Source organism: Python bivittatus, unplaced genomic scaffold (genome assembly GCF_059951505.1).
Source record: "Python bivittatus isolate LINGU-HERP-01145 unplaced genomic scaffold, Pbiv_v1 ctg000570_np1212, whole genome shotgun sequence".
NCBI classification, from domain to species: domain Eukaryota; kingdom Metazoa; phylum Chordata; class Lepidosauria; order Squamata; family Pythonidae; genus Python; species Python bivittatus.
Genome location: NW_028277097.1, coordinates 10,031,428 through 10,045,154, shown reverse-complemented (window position 1 = coordinate 10,045,154; position 13,727 = coordinate 10,031,428). Strand labels below are relative to the sequence as shown.

At 43.0% G+C, this 13,727-nt stretch overlaps 1 protein-coding gene across 1 annotated transcript in view; it reads right to left on the bottom strand.

The window, feature by feature from the left end:
- Window positions 1–11,517, bottom strand: part of MTMR12 (myotubularin related protein 12) — a 44,568-nt gene extending 33,051 nt beyond the window's left edge. Inside the window, exon 1 of the mRNA XM_088152736.1 lies at window positions 11,249–11,517. Coding sequence (XP_088008862.1) covers window positions 11,249–11,494 — 246 coding nt within the window. The 5' untranslated portion in view covers window positions 11,495–11,517. The remainder of the gene's footprint in view (window positions 1–11,248) is intronic.
- Window positions 11,518–13,727: the final 2,210 nt, after the last annotated feature.

The window sequence follows — 13,727 nt, the reverse complement described above, 5'->3', positions numbered from 1 at the left end:
GGACACTGCATTAGTCCAGATGTTAAGTAAAAGGTTACATATTCAATATATTAAAAACGTATTTTGAAGGCAAATTACTTCTGCGGTATTACACTGGCATGTAGAAAATATTTACCAAAGTTATACAGTAACTTGAGACCAACCTAATAAAAATGTTGAGAATTTTAAGTATATAGCAACAGGACAGGTTACCATAAGAAAGTTGTAATAATCTATTGCTGATGTCTTCCCTTTTTTAGTATTAAATCTTAAAATAAGTAAAACAAAGTTCACAATCCAAACAAGAACTCAATAAAATTGCTAATCGTCTTTAACCAGGATTGAAGGCGCGTTGGGACGAATTATCTTTTTTTTTTAAGAGGCTTTTTTATCCTGCCTTTATTATTTTTATAAATAACTCAAGGCGGCGAACATATCTAATACTCCTTTCTCCTCCTATTTTCCCCACAACAGCAGCCCTGTGAGATGAGGTGAGGTGAGGTGAGAGAGAGTGACTGGCCCAAAGTCACTCAGCTGGCTTTCATGCCTAAGGTGGGACTAGAACTCACCATCTCCTGGTTTCTAGCTTGGAGCCTTAACCACTAGACCAAGAATTATCATACCCTAAATTACTCAAGAAAAGCACAGCACCTAGTATATAATACATTATGTTCCTCAAACCTAATTAGTCACTAGCAAAACTCTGGTTCTGGTGGTAAAAGGGAGCAGTATAAATTAAGGATTTATTTCTAGTCTGCAAATGTGTCTTGCATGTTGAAGGTCCCCAGTTTGATTGTTTTCCATTTTAGCTGATGCTTAACAATACTAGGTAAGAACTCTGCTTGCAGACTTGGGAGAATTCCCAGCAATCAAAATAGATAATAATTTGTTAAACTTCTTCTATGCCACCAGAATGACAAATTATTGGTCTGGGTCCATACAAACTAAGTGGGGAAAGCCTGCAAAGCAGGGCTTCTGGAATCTGAATCCACTGCTAGCGGTTCCACATGGCCAGGAGGGAGAGAGGCTCACAGAGCCATCAGCAGCATTCTAAGCTGCTGTCCCCCACCTCTCCCATAGAAATGCATTAGGGGACTTTTTAAAAAAATATTTTTCTCTGCAACTCCCAGCCAGATCCAGTCCATTTTCAAACCTGATCTCTCTTGCCAACTTCTCCCCCCAACACACACCAAATTGGCCCCATTCCATTCTGTTTTCAGAGACTTATCCTACTGACAATCAGACAGAATCTTCAGCCCCTTCACATAATTTCTATTCAAACTTCTGTTGGTTGGAAAGAACAAAACTTTGTTCAATGTACCAACTTCCCCATGTCCTTTGAAGACCCAGGACCTAAGCATGCCCCCGCAAGATCCCAGTATGCCATTGCTTGCCCTTCAAGATCTATGACTACAAATTTGAAACGCCTTTAGTTTTTCAGTTTAACACTGCACATACAGACATAACTTGTACATTTAATACTGGAACTTCCTGATGCCTTTCACTTTCATTGTGATAATTTTTCAGAGTTGTAGTTTCTTTGTGAATTATGCTAACTCCTAATACAATGAGCTAGATGATCCCCTCAACTGCTGCTTCAGTTTGATTCTAAGTTGCTTCTGTCTGAAAAATTTAATTTCACAGACCCATTTTTATGTTCTTGATTTCAGTCACCAAATATTATAGGTCATCCAACAAAAAATACTGTAGATGCAAGATTTAAACATACTTCTACTCATTCATGACAAGGTACTTTTCCCCTCAGATTCAAGCAGCATTAGGTTTTACTGAAGTTTGGCAATGCAATCATGCAAAAGTTACATCTCAATTTGAATTCTCAAATTCTGTAGTGCTATGATCTCTAAATGATAAATGGATTTGTGTAACCCCCTACTCTAGGAATAAAACTAATGATTTCATTAAAAAAAAAAAACCTCAGCAAACATTAGTTTGAATTGCTAGAATTTAATTATATTGATGAGTGGGACAATCCTACTGGCAAAGTAAAAAAACAAAACAAAAACAAAACCCTAATCTCCCTTTTCAGGGTTCTTATGCCAGTTTCAGGATAGGTGTATGCTTTCCCCCTTTACCAGGACATCCTTGCAAGGATTCCAAAAATTTACGATGGTTGTGCTGATATAAGCATCAGCAAATCCTTCTCATTGAAGCACTTAGTCAGACACTGAGTTTTCCAGGCTGTCTCTATATGTATTGAATATATTGAGCTGGGCTGAAAGCAAAGTGAAACAGTTGTGCACACACAGCCACCTGGTGACACAAAGCACCCGGACCAAGTCACCTGGAGGATGAGGCCTTCTCAACATTTCAAAAAGGGCACTTTGCTTCCACCAACATCCTTTGTGAAGACCCCTCTGGTTGCCTTCTACAACCCTAATATTTACCCTTTCAAATCTTCCACTCCCCAAGATCTGAATAATTCTAATAGCTTGTTAGTTCTTGAATATTTTCAGATCCCTTCTGAAAAAGGAGTTATTTTTCTTTCTGCCAACTTTTCCTTTTCCATTATTATCTAACAATTTACTGATGCTGTTGACATTAGCCCCGCATAGCACAAGGTAATAGCAAATCAGCAATTGCCACCACTCATCCCTTTCTACCCAGCTCTTGTACTCTTCCTTTTGGTCTCTTGCAGGCATGATCTCAACAGCAAAGCAGCAGTGCACTGGCCCAGGTGATGGCTTCCCTTGCAGCAAGGTGGACAACTGAGGACATGTTGGCACTCATAGTAGCACCCCTCTGGCAGCTAAGGGTGTAGCTGGAGCTTGAATCCACCATCTCCCCCTTGAGAGCAGCCACCAGGAAAGGGAAAGGAAGACACCAACCTTTTCCACCCTGCCTTCTTGGCAGAGGTGCTAGCAAAGGTAGTAGAATCAGTACTGTCTGGAAGGAATTACAAGCAGGTATATCGGAGGGAAGGATGGATTTAAGAGATCCCAGCAATACTGTCCACAAAGCAGGAGCACTGTCTGACAAGGCTCCTGCTCTATCTGGACAAGCTGGTGCACGCTCCCTTAAACTGGCTCGCAATCCCACAGCAATCAAAACTCATAGCCGAGAACCTTAAGTTTACAGCAATACTTCCATCATTCCCATATAAATCTCTAAATAGCCTACCCAGCATTCTTTAAATGACTCAAGGTGGTTAATGAAGAAAAAAAGTAAACCCACTTATAAATGCATCCTAGATTTCAAATGGGATGGTCTTAATACCTTTGCAAAATGCAAGCAAGGTGGGACTCCTCATATTTTAGGGGCCAAGATAGTCCATAACATGGTAGCTACTGCCAAGAAGATGCTTTGGGCTCCTATTCCTTTACAAAGGAGGGGGTCTTGAAGCACCCCTTTACAGAATGAATGCACAGAAAAAGTCAATTCTGATTAGGAGAGACAGTCTTGCAGGTACAAGAGTGCCAATCCATGTAGAGTTTTAGAGGTTAAGACCAGCACCTTGAAATGGGCCCACTGATGATCACTGGAGCAACCACGAATCCCAAGCCCAATTATATTGCATATTGCATGTAGCAAGTAGTAAGTTGGTGTTATACCACAAAATGGGGATATGACCACTATCAAATAGCCTCTGTTTTGTGATATATATGAACCCTAATTTATTTAGAAGCATTATTTAATTCCTGTGTTAATAATAAAAGTTCCCAAGAAAAACAGGAGGCAGAGAGCTATTGCTAGAATGACTCAGTGTTGGTAGGTTGAAACAATACAGCAAACTGCACGGCACCGAAATACGCAATGTTCAAAAAGCATGCACTTTATAGATTTACATTATAAGTTGAGAATAGCAACAAGGAAGTTCAAATAACCAGAACTCTATCCCATTACAGTATTAATCAATAGCATCAACAGAGTTACATTCCTACATCATTCCTATGTATTTTAATAAAAGGTATAGAATATAACATTTACTGGTACTCTACTTGTGTTTCAGACTCATTTTAAAAAATAAGGTCAAGAAGCACATGCTGAATCTTCCCTTTCTTCCTTTCCAATCATACTTATTTTTTGTCATATATTTTGTCTGCAGTGAAGCATTTAAACTTATAATCAGCAATGTGAAGTCTGCATAGCAGAACCAAGAAAAAGATCAATGCACCTTTACTCCATATTTCAGGTTAATTAGAAGTTGTTTTATCAACCTAAGGTAATATGTTCTAAGTGAGAAAAGTAACTTAGAACAAGAAGATATTCATTGCCATTTGTACTTACACTGATGATGCAACATCAGGAATTGGATTTATGCCATGAATAGATGTTTAAGGTCAATACATGACAGTCTCAGTACTGACTGATCATCATATGTTCTTTTTTACCTTAGAGAAAGGAGCTAACTGGTTTTAAATAGTTAAATATTGCACCAAAAAATGTTTTGACAACTATCAAGATGAAAACCAACAGGAAGTCAGCCAAATATAAACACAGTTAACAATGAACTTTGCATACCAGTAAGCTATGTATTGCATGAGAAAATAGATGACATTAACTTTCTCAGTATGTTTTCCAGTGAAAAATACAGCTCCCCAAAGTTTATTTATTTTTACTGCTTTAATATCCAAAACAAATGGGGAAAAGACACAAAACAAACACAGAAAAAGTCAAAATAATACTTGTAATCAGAATAAACAGTCTTTCCATTATATTACTACAGAGCTAGTTCATAAGCAAAGAGTAAACAAATACCATTCAGCCCTAACCCTAGACTATAAATCTAGAGTGGAATTGTTTTTCTGTCATAATGGAATAGCCTTTTTTGCTATATCTCACAGTTCCCTCAAGTGATTACAGAGGTAGAAGGAAGAAAACAATGCATATGGAATGCAAAGCTGACCAAACATTTCCTATCAAAAATGGCAAACTATGATAAATGCTACTCATAACTTCATTTTAGGCTTAGAAATTATATAAAGTTGTCCTGAAATCCTGTAAATCTGGTGTTGTCATTCATTTTACGTCAGTTAAAGAAAGAAGTGCACAAGGAATTGCATTTTGGGAATATAAGCCTACAAAGCTATAATCCATCCCCAGGTGTTTAACCTATTATGGGACAAGATAAATTGACTTCAACACCAGCCCCCAAGAATTTCACCAAACAGACAAAGGAACCTACATTTAAATATAGTTTGACTGCTTAACTGGAATTTGAACTCAACTGAGAATTACTGTGTACAGCAATCCAAGTTATTTTTGAAAAGTTTCCCCAAGTTTCCACACATTTAACTATGCTGACTGTGATGGGGTTTACTTTTCTGTTTAGCCATGACACTTGCTAGGTGACCTTAAGCCAGTCCTTCTCTTTCTGACCTTCTCATAAAATTGCTGTTAAAAGAACTGAGAGGAAAAAAAGAATAAAAATTATTCCATTATTTGAAGTTTCACAATTTCATAGTTTATTTCTCCTGGAACAAACATAATAATGTTTAATACAAGAGCGAGCTTAACTTTCATGCTCCAACATTCTTCCCAAGCATAGTCTCGCCCTCATTAATGAGCAGGAGTTTACTCTGAATTTATCCTGCACTATAAAGCTACGTATCATTATCCAATGTGATCTCCTTCCTTAACTGAAATTTGTACATTATCTTTGCGACAAATAAAAATGTTGTGCTTAACATCAGAGAACTCCATCTAAATTTATTTTACTGAATATTCTTCCTTCCATAATGGATTACCATGAAACTTTAAATAAAGAATCCACATAACTAAATGTTGATGCTGAGAATTTAGACAATTTGAATATCAAATTATAATTCTCTGAACATGAAATCCAGAATGTTTACCTTATTTTATGTCCTTCACGATGAAGGACATGAATAATGAAACTAAAAAACAAGTATAACCAGTATGGAACTGGCCTGAAGGGCAAGTTCAAGTATCTTTCATTTCTTTATTAAGAATTCTTTAACAAGCAAAGCTTTAATTTTGCTCTCTGCATACATCAAGTAAAGGCATGGTATATTTATTTAGCAGTAATTTCTCATAAGCTAAGTTCAACAATACATCTCCTGAAGAATTTAGAAATCATTTATGCATGTACTCAGGAAACACGGAGGATATTAATAACATTTTCATTAACAGTATCTTCAGATATAATACACATCAAACCATAGAGAAAAACAACAGTAATTTGTTCCATTAGTTATATCTAGGATTTAAGTTGTCCAGAATCAGCTTAACATTACCTCAACTGCCCACAACAGGATGTTCCCTGTATGTGCCCAGTCTCAGTTATCACTAAGTTACTGATCAAAAATCCTCCTAGCTAGACCACTACCAACTCAAGTTATCAGAACATTCTGAACACAGCTGCAATTTTCTCTTCAAACATTAATCAAAAAGCTACAAAGGAAGAAACCTATTTTGGGCTCCATTAAATTCAGGATTGTCTACTTTCAAAGATTTCTTCCTTTACTCCAAATGATCTAACATACTAATTTTTCCTTATGAGCTTCTTGGTAGATAAGTATCTTCACTGTGTATCCCACTGTATTCCAGCTACCCTTCTACCATAGCCAGCAACTTAAGCTAACTAGAAGCCCATGGCCAAAATTCACTCAAAGCAATTTTATCTGTGCTCCTAATTGTTCCAACAAAAACTTAATTTGCTAGTGATCCTGCAATTAGTGATCCTCCAACCAAAAGTTAAAAACCTGTGAGAAGGAGTCCACAAACAAGACTTTTTATATTATGATATACCCAACACAAAGCAACCAACTTCATGTTGCCTGAATCCAGCCTGTAAGGTTAGGTTATGGTTCAGTGAGTCATGCAAACCCAAAAACCTGAGCCGAGTAAGCTATGGTATATTTAATTATGGGAGTGTCAAGTGAAAACAACCAATGTTATTTCATTATTTACATCCTATATACAATTACTAGATAATTCAAGCACACATTCACTACCCGGGCTTTTATTCCTATTCTGTCCATATGTTGACAGTCTGGCTTGTGACAAAAGTTGCCAGACCAAGAAAAACTAAATTGCCACCTTCTCATTTTTGGCCATGCTATTCATTAGACATATTTGGATATATATTGTAAATAGATTAAGTTTCCAACACTCTTCATTTTTTAGTACAACCAAAAATGAGAAGAACTAGAAAGATAGATATCATTTATGAATGGCAAATATGAAAAGCAGAAAGCAAGATTAATTTCCACTAATATTTTTAAATAATAAATGGCTGTTATTTTAACAAATGCACTTGAAAGCAATATAATGGTCTCAAAGCTAACTACCATTTCTGATAAATTATACAGTTCTCAGTTGTAATGTTTTTATTTATATTTCAAATTTAGTCACTGCCCATCTCACTCAGCAAGCAACTCTGGGCAGTTTACAATAAGAATAATAACCAGTTAAAACACAATACAACCAGTAATCAAAAATAAATAATATAATCCAAGGAATAGATGGTATAAATAATCAACCTCCAGGAGCATCTTCAGGGTGCCAACCACCCCCAGGGTTGGTTATCCCTCCTCGAGCCCCAAACAAGCTGGCAGAGCCAGGTCTTCACCCCTTTCTGGAAGGCCAGGAGAGTGGGGCCCACCTCACCTCTGAGGGGAGAGTGTTCCATAGGGTGGGAACAATGGCAGAGAGAAGGCTCTCTTCCTGGGACCTGCTAAGCAACATTCTTTAATCAATGGGGTCCATAACATACCTTCCCTGCCTGGGTGGGATGGGTCAACGTAATGGGGATGAGTTTCCCTGAGTAACCTGGTCCCATGCCATGTAGGGCTTCAAAGATGATGACCAACATCTTGAATTGGACCCAAAAGCAGACTGGCACCCAATGCAGCTCCTGCAGCAAAGGTGTTACATGTTGCCATCCTTGGTGCACCCAAAATTGCCTGTGCGGCCGCAATCTGAACCAGCTGTAGCTTCCGGATACTTTTCAAAGATAGCCCCACGTAAAGCGCATTGCAATAGTCTATACGGAAGATGACTAGGGCATGAGTGACTGATCAGAGGACTTCCCAATCCAGGAAAGGGTATAACTGGCACTCAACACAAAGTTGAACAAAAGCCCTCCTGACCAGGATTACTACCTGCTCCTTGAGCAGGAGTCGTGAATCCAGGAGAACAACCAGATTCCACACCTGGTCTGTCTGGGACAGTGCAACCCCATCCAGAACCAAAGATAGCAAACTCCTGGATACAGAGGAGCCCCCAACCCATAGCCACTCCATCTTACCAGGGTTCAGCTGAAGCCTGTTTTTCCCCATCCAGGCCCCCCCGTCTCCAGGCACCATGAAAGGGTGGCCACAGCATCACTTAAATCACCCAGGACAGAGATGTATCACTGGGTATCATCTGCATATTGATGATACCTCATCCCATGGTGGTGGATGATCTCACCCAGTAGTTTCATGTAGATGTTAAAAAGGAACAGAGGGAGTACTGAACCCTGTGGCACCCGACAAAGGAGGGGCTGTGAGCTGGAACTCTTGCTCCCTATCAACACCAATTGGGATTGGCCTTGGAGGAAGGAGGTGTGCCAGAACTGTGCCATCCACCCCCAACTCCCTAAGCCAACCCAAAAGGATACCATGGTCAATGGTATCGAAAGCCGCTGAGAGGTCAAGAAGAGCAAGGATGGACATACCCCACTCCTGTCAGAGTTTATCCAAAAGTGCAACCAATGCCGTTTCCATCCCATATCTGAAACTTGTCTGAAAACAGTCTAGATAATCCGTTTCATCCAGGATCCTCTGGAGCCGTAGTGCCACCACTTTCTCAACCAACTTTCTTAAAAAGGGAAGGTGGGAGACTGGATGAAAATTGTCCAGCAAAGTGGGATCCAATGATAGTTTGAGGATGGGGTGTACCAGTGCCTCTTTAAAGGCAGCCGGAAACACTCCCTCCACCAAGAATGAATTCACCATCACCTGGACCCACCCACATATCACCTCCTGAGCTGCCTTAACCAGTCAGGAAAGGCATGTGATCTGCTAATCTATGTAATAAATGGACATGATACATCATCTAGACCTGGATGCTAGATCAAGCCATAGTTAAGCTACAATACTGTCCAATTTTTACCCAAAGTTAAAAACAAGTTAACTTTTGTTACCTGAGCTCCCTATTTTGTCCAGACCAGCTTCACAATACAGAACAGCAGGTTACTCAACGGCATCCACAAGGGAATGGGTGGGTGTCAAAAAGTCAAAATGGTAGGTGGTGGTTCAATCATACCCACCATCTTGATTTTTTTGACAGTCCCTCCCCCAGTAAGTGTTTGCGAAAGGAAGTACTCCAATTACAATCTCTTTCCATGTCTTCAATTATTCTCACAAACACCCTACAGTCAATGTATAGGAAGTGAAACAGGGACACAATGGAACTGGAGAAAGAATAAGTTTATTTTCACCTATCTCTGGGGGAATCCAAACTCCAACTCCCAGCAAAACAACAAACAAAAAACAGGAAGCACTGACCTGGCCAGCCACTGCAAAAGTGGCTGGGATACTTCCAAACAAAGTGAATCTGCTTCCCTTGAACTGCAGATTAGCCACAGCACATTATGTCAATATGCCCACTGCCAATCAACAATCTCTTTACAAACACCCAGACTTTATGGACATACATCCCATCTGCCAGAGCAACAGGCATTTTATTTGTTATAATACATTTGTTTTTCAAAATGTTGGTGTTATTAATGGAAGCTGTCTTGATGCAACTCACTTATTTTTAAAATAAAAATACCTTTGGACATACAAACTGGCCCTCTTTTCTCAATTGCTTTAGCATGCTCTTCATGTACATTTAAGTAGCTGGGGAAAAAGGATTTACCAAGGAGAGTAAGCTATCGCACACAGGCTTGGATACTGCAGTAGTACTTAGGACTCTCTCCAAGCTATTTTATCTAAAGTAAACCAGAATTGGCACCAGATAACCATTCCATATCAACAGAAGAAAATGATTAGGGTAGTATGGCTGTAAGCTTTGCTTACTTACTAAGAGCAAATCTCAGTGAACTTACTAAAGTGTGCTTTGGAGAATGCAGGCACAGGCCTTAGCCCAACTGAAACACGGATAAAGATTTTTAAATGTGGCACAATTATTCCGCAGCAATGCAAGCAGTTTCATTTTTTAGTCGCACTACAATAAGTCTTATAGCACCTTAGAAATTAACTACAGCACAAGCACATTCAATCTGACAGATGCACAATGGAAGTGTTACAAGATCCTTTTGGAAGGCCCCATGGAAGAATGGAGAAGACTCTTAAGAGTCCCCGCAATATGGTTCATGGGGTCACGAAGAGTCAGACACGACTTAACGACTGAACAACAATGGAAGAATTGCGCCTGGAAAAAAGAAGACCTTCACCCAACTCTACAACTTCAAGTACTGTTTGTAGTAGTTCTGGACACAGTTGTCCATGATTTTATTCCAGAAGAGCTGAAGCAGAGTTTAAACCTCATCCCTTCTGTGCAGACTTACTCTGCTGCATCCCCCCCATTAGCTTTCAGAATTAAACTTAAAACATGGGCCCGACAGCAAGCCCATCCCACAATGCATTGATTAAACTGTATAAAAAATGCATGCTTTCCTGAGGAAGCAGGTGCTTCCAGAGAGTAATTACCCTCCTCATTCACAGAACTGCACCAGGGAAGGGGAGGATACCGTTTCACACGTGCAAATCCTCCCACGTCTCACTCCCCCCTTCTGTCTTTCTTACCAGCAAAAGGTAAAGACGGAAAGCTGCACCCTCGCCCTTCGGCAGCGCCAGACGCCCCCAACCCACGCCTTTCAGCGTTTCAGTCTGTGCACCCCCGTTTGATCAGTCCCCCCCCCCAAGGCTCATAAAACGAGTGGACGCCCGTTGCCGAGCTCCTCCTTGCCCCGGGAGCAAAATGCTCGTTTCAGCCTCTACCTCCCTTCCTCCCCCTCACAGAGTCCTGCCTCGGGGGTAGATACTTTCCCCGCCCCCCCCGCTTCTTTGCCCATTTAGATCAGCGGCCTGAGGGGTGCGCGGGCTCCTTCGGCTCCCCTGAGTAAGGAAGAGGATCCAAGCCATTATTTCCTAGAGTAGGGATGGGGGAGCGGGTGGGGCCGGGGCGACGCCACAAAGAAGTGGACAAACGTACAAGTTTTCTCCAGAGAGCGAGGAACTCCCGGAAGAGACGCCGGCGCCGCCCGCGGCTCACGGGAGGAAGCGTGGGGAGCGCGAGCGCCCGCCGCCGCCGCCGCCGCCCCCCCCTCTCCTCCTCCTCCGCCCAACCGCCTCACCTCAGGACTGATGTAGGAGACGAAGGAGGGCTTGGCCGGCTTGGCCCCCGCGCCCACCCCGGCGCCCAGCATGGCTTGCCCCCACGAAGTCCCGGCGGCGGCGGCGCTGCTGCTGCTCCAGCCGGTGCCGGCGGGCAGGGGCGTCGGCGACGTCGGCGGCGTCGGCAGCTCCTCCCAGGAGGACTCCGCATCCTCCGCCTCCGCCAACGCCGCCCTGCTCCGTCGTACGTAGTTGATCCCTCCCATCGCCGCGACCGGCCTCCACCTGCTCTCCCGCGCGCCCCGCGGCAGCCCCTCCCCGATCCCCCCATTTCTGGAGGAAGGGCCCCAGCAGGCGCCGCCGCCATTGGGCCAGCGCGCGCTCAATCAAGGCGTCGCCCCGCCCAGGCAGCAAGGAAACCACGGGCGGGCGCTTCACGCTCAGATCCTAGGGTGTTGGGCGGGTCGGGAAGAGAAACCAATCACAGCCTCAGGAACAGAACTCCGCTTGACAGTTGCTTCGTCCAATCAGTAAGCAAAAGACTGATTGGCTCCTTCCCTTTTTTCTGCTGGAAGTTCGGACTTTCGAACTGATTGCAGTCTGTACCGTCGCCCCTTGTTCGTGTGTTTTTTCAGTGTAAACTTTACGCGCAGATAAGGTTGCTTTTCCCATTCACGGTGCATCCTTTTATTTAAGCATACGATAAAAAGGTTCCAGTACAAAGAAATCTTTTAAATTCCGCATGAACCTAAAATTTACTTAAGATTATTATTTTTTACATCTTCTTAGGGATATGCTTTATTATGCACACATATCGTAGGGTCAAGGATGCTGAGAAACTCTGGCAACACGCAAGCCGCTTTTATTATAAAAGAGATGATTGTAAGCCCGCTGGGTGACTTTGGGCCAGTCTCTCTCTCTCATCCCAACCCACCTCACAGGGTTGTTGTGGAGAAAATAGGAGAAGAACCATTAGGTTCGTTCGCCGCCTTGAGTTATATATGAAAAGGCAGGATATGATGATGATGATGATAATAATAATCGCCTTGGGTGCAATCCCAAAACATCTGGAGCACCACTTGAACACCATCGGCATTGACAAAATCACCACCAGTCCACTGCAAAAGGCAGCTTGACTTGGGACAGCTCACAACAGCAACATCTGCCTCTCCCAGGGCCTTGGGAAGGACTCGATAGGTGGATAAAAATGCCAAATCCAGTCTAAACATCTGGCTGATTGCGCGACCAACCATAATGCAAAATAAACCGCTTCCGTACATCTTCACGGAGCGTGTAAATATGACTCGACTGTGCAACGGACTTTTATTCATTCCAAAACTTTCGCTTTTCAGCCTTAACTGTTATTGCTAAACGATGCCTATGTTCTACACTTGCAGCTTTATTTCTCTGGGTCAGTCTTGTCTTCTAATTCTGCCTGATCGATCGATTGCAAATGGCCCTTCTCCTCATTCTCTCTCACGCACTTCCCGGCTTCGTTTCTCCGCCTCGCTCCGTCACTTTCCCCTTTCCTTTCGCTTCAGCCCCCTTTGTCTCTTCGCGCCGCGCCTGGCCTCGGTCGCCTTTCCCAGCCGGCGCGGGGCGATGCTGCCGCTCTGCGGCCCTCGGCTCGCTCGCGGGGCCGGCTCTGGGCCGCGCGTCCCGGGGACACCGCCGCCTGCCTGCTTGCTCGCTCGGCAGGTGCAGCCCGTCCCCCGCTGGCGGCCCGGGCGGGGGTTGCCGCCAGGGCGGAGGAATCAGGGAGCTCGCCCCCGACTCTGCCCGTCTCGGCTCCGCTCAGCCCCTCGGCGCCGGCGGCGTTGGCTCTGCTTCCCCGCGCCCTTCCCGGGCGACGCCTTTCGGGTCTGCGGTCTTCTCCATCAACTGGCGTCTTCCTCCGAAGCCCTTCTTTAAAGGCAGGCGCTCCGCTCCGCTCACCACCTCCTAGATGGGGAAGTCCACGGGCGACGATACTCCCGCGGCTCCTATACGCCCGCATGCATGTGTACACGTGTAGATTTAGATCCGGGGCGTGGGGGTTGGAGTGCTCCGTGATCAACACAGAACCATCAACCCACGACATCCGTTTACTTTCATATATATTGGAAGCAACCTCTCGGTGCAGGGTGGGGATAACTGGAATTCAAAACACGGCCTAAGTTATTTCATTTATGTGCCTCTCTCAGACATGGCAATAGCACCTTCATTGTGGGGTTTTCCCATATAGGTCAGCAAAGCAGAATGGCATTAGGATCTTTTTCTTAAGATAAGCTAAAATATTTTAAAAATATGACCCAAAGCACTTTGAGGTTGAAATAATAATATCAAATTAATAATTACAACATCCTAGGTTCTTGGGAAGAACTCGGTGTAAATGAAGGCCAACATCAGCTAAAGAACTGGCAGCTGTGATTTCACGTTGTGTATTATAATAATAGTAACAATAATAATTGTGACAATACCTTGAACACCATCAAACAACATCTGCCTATCCCAGGTCCT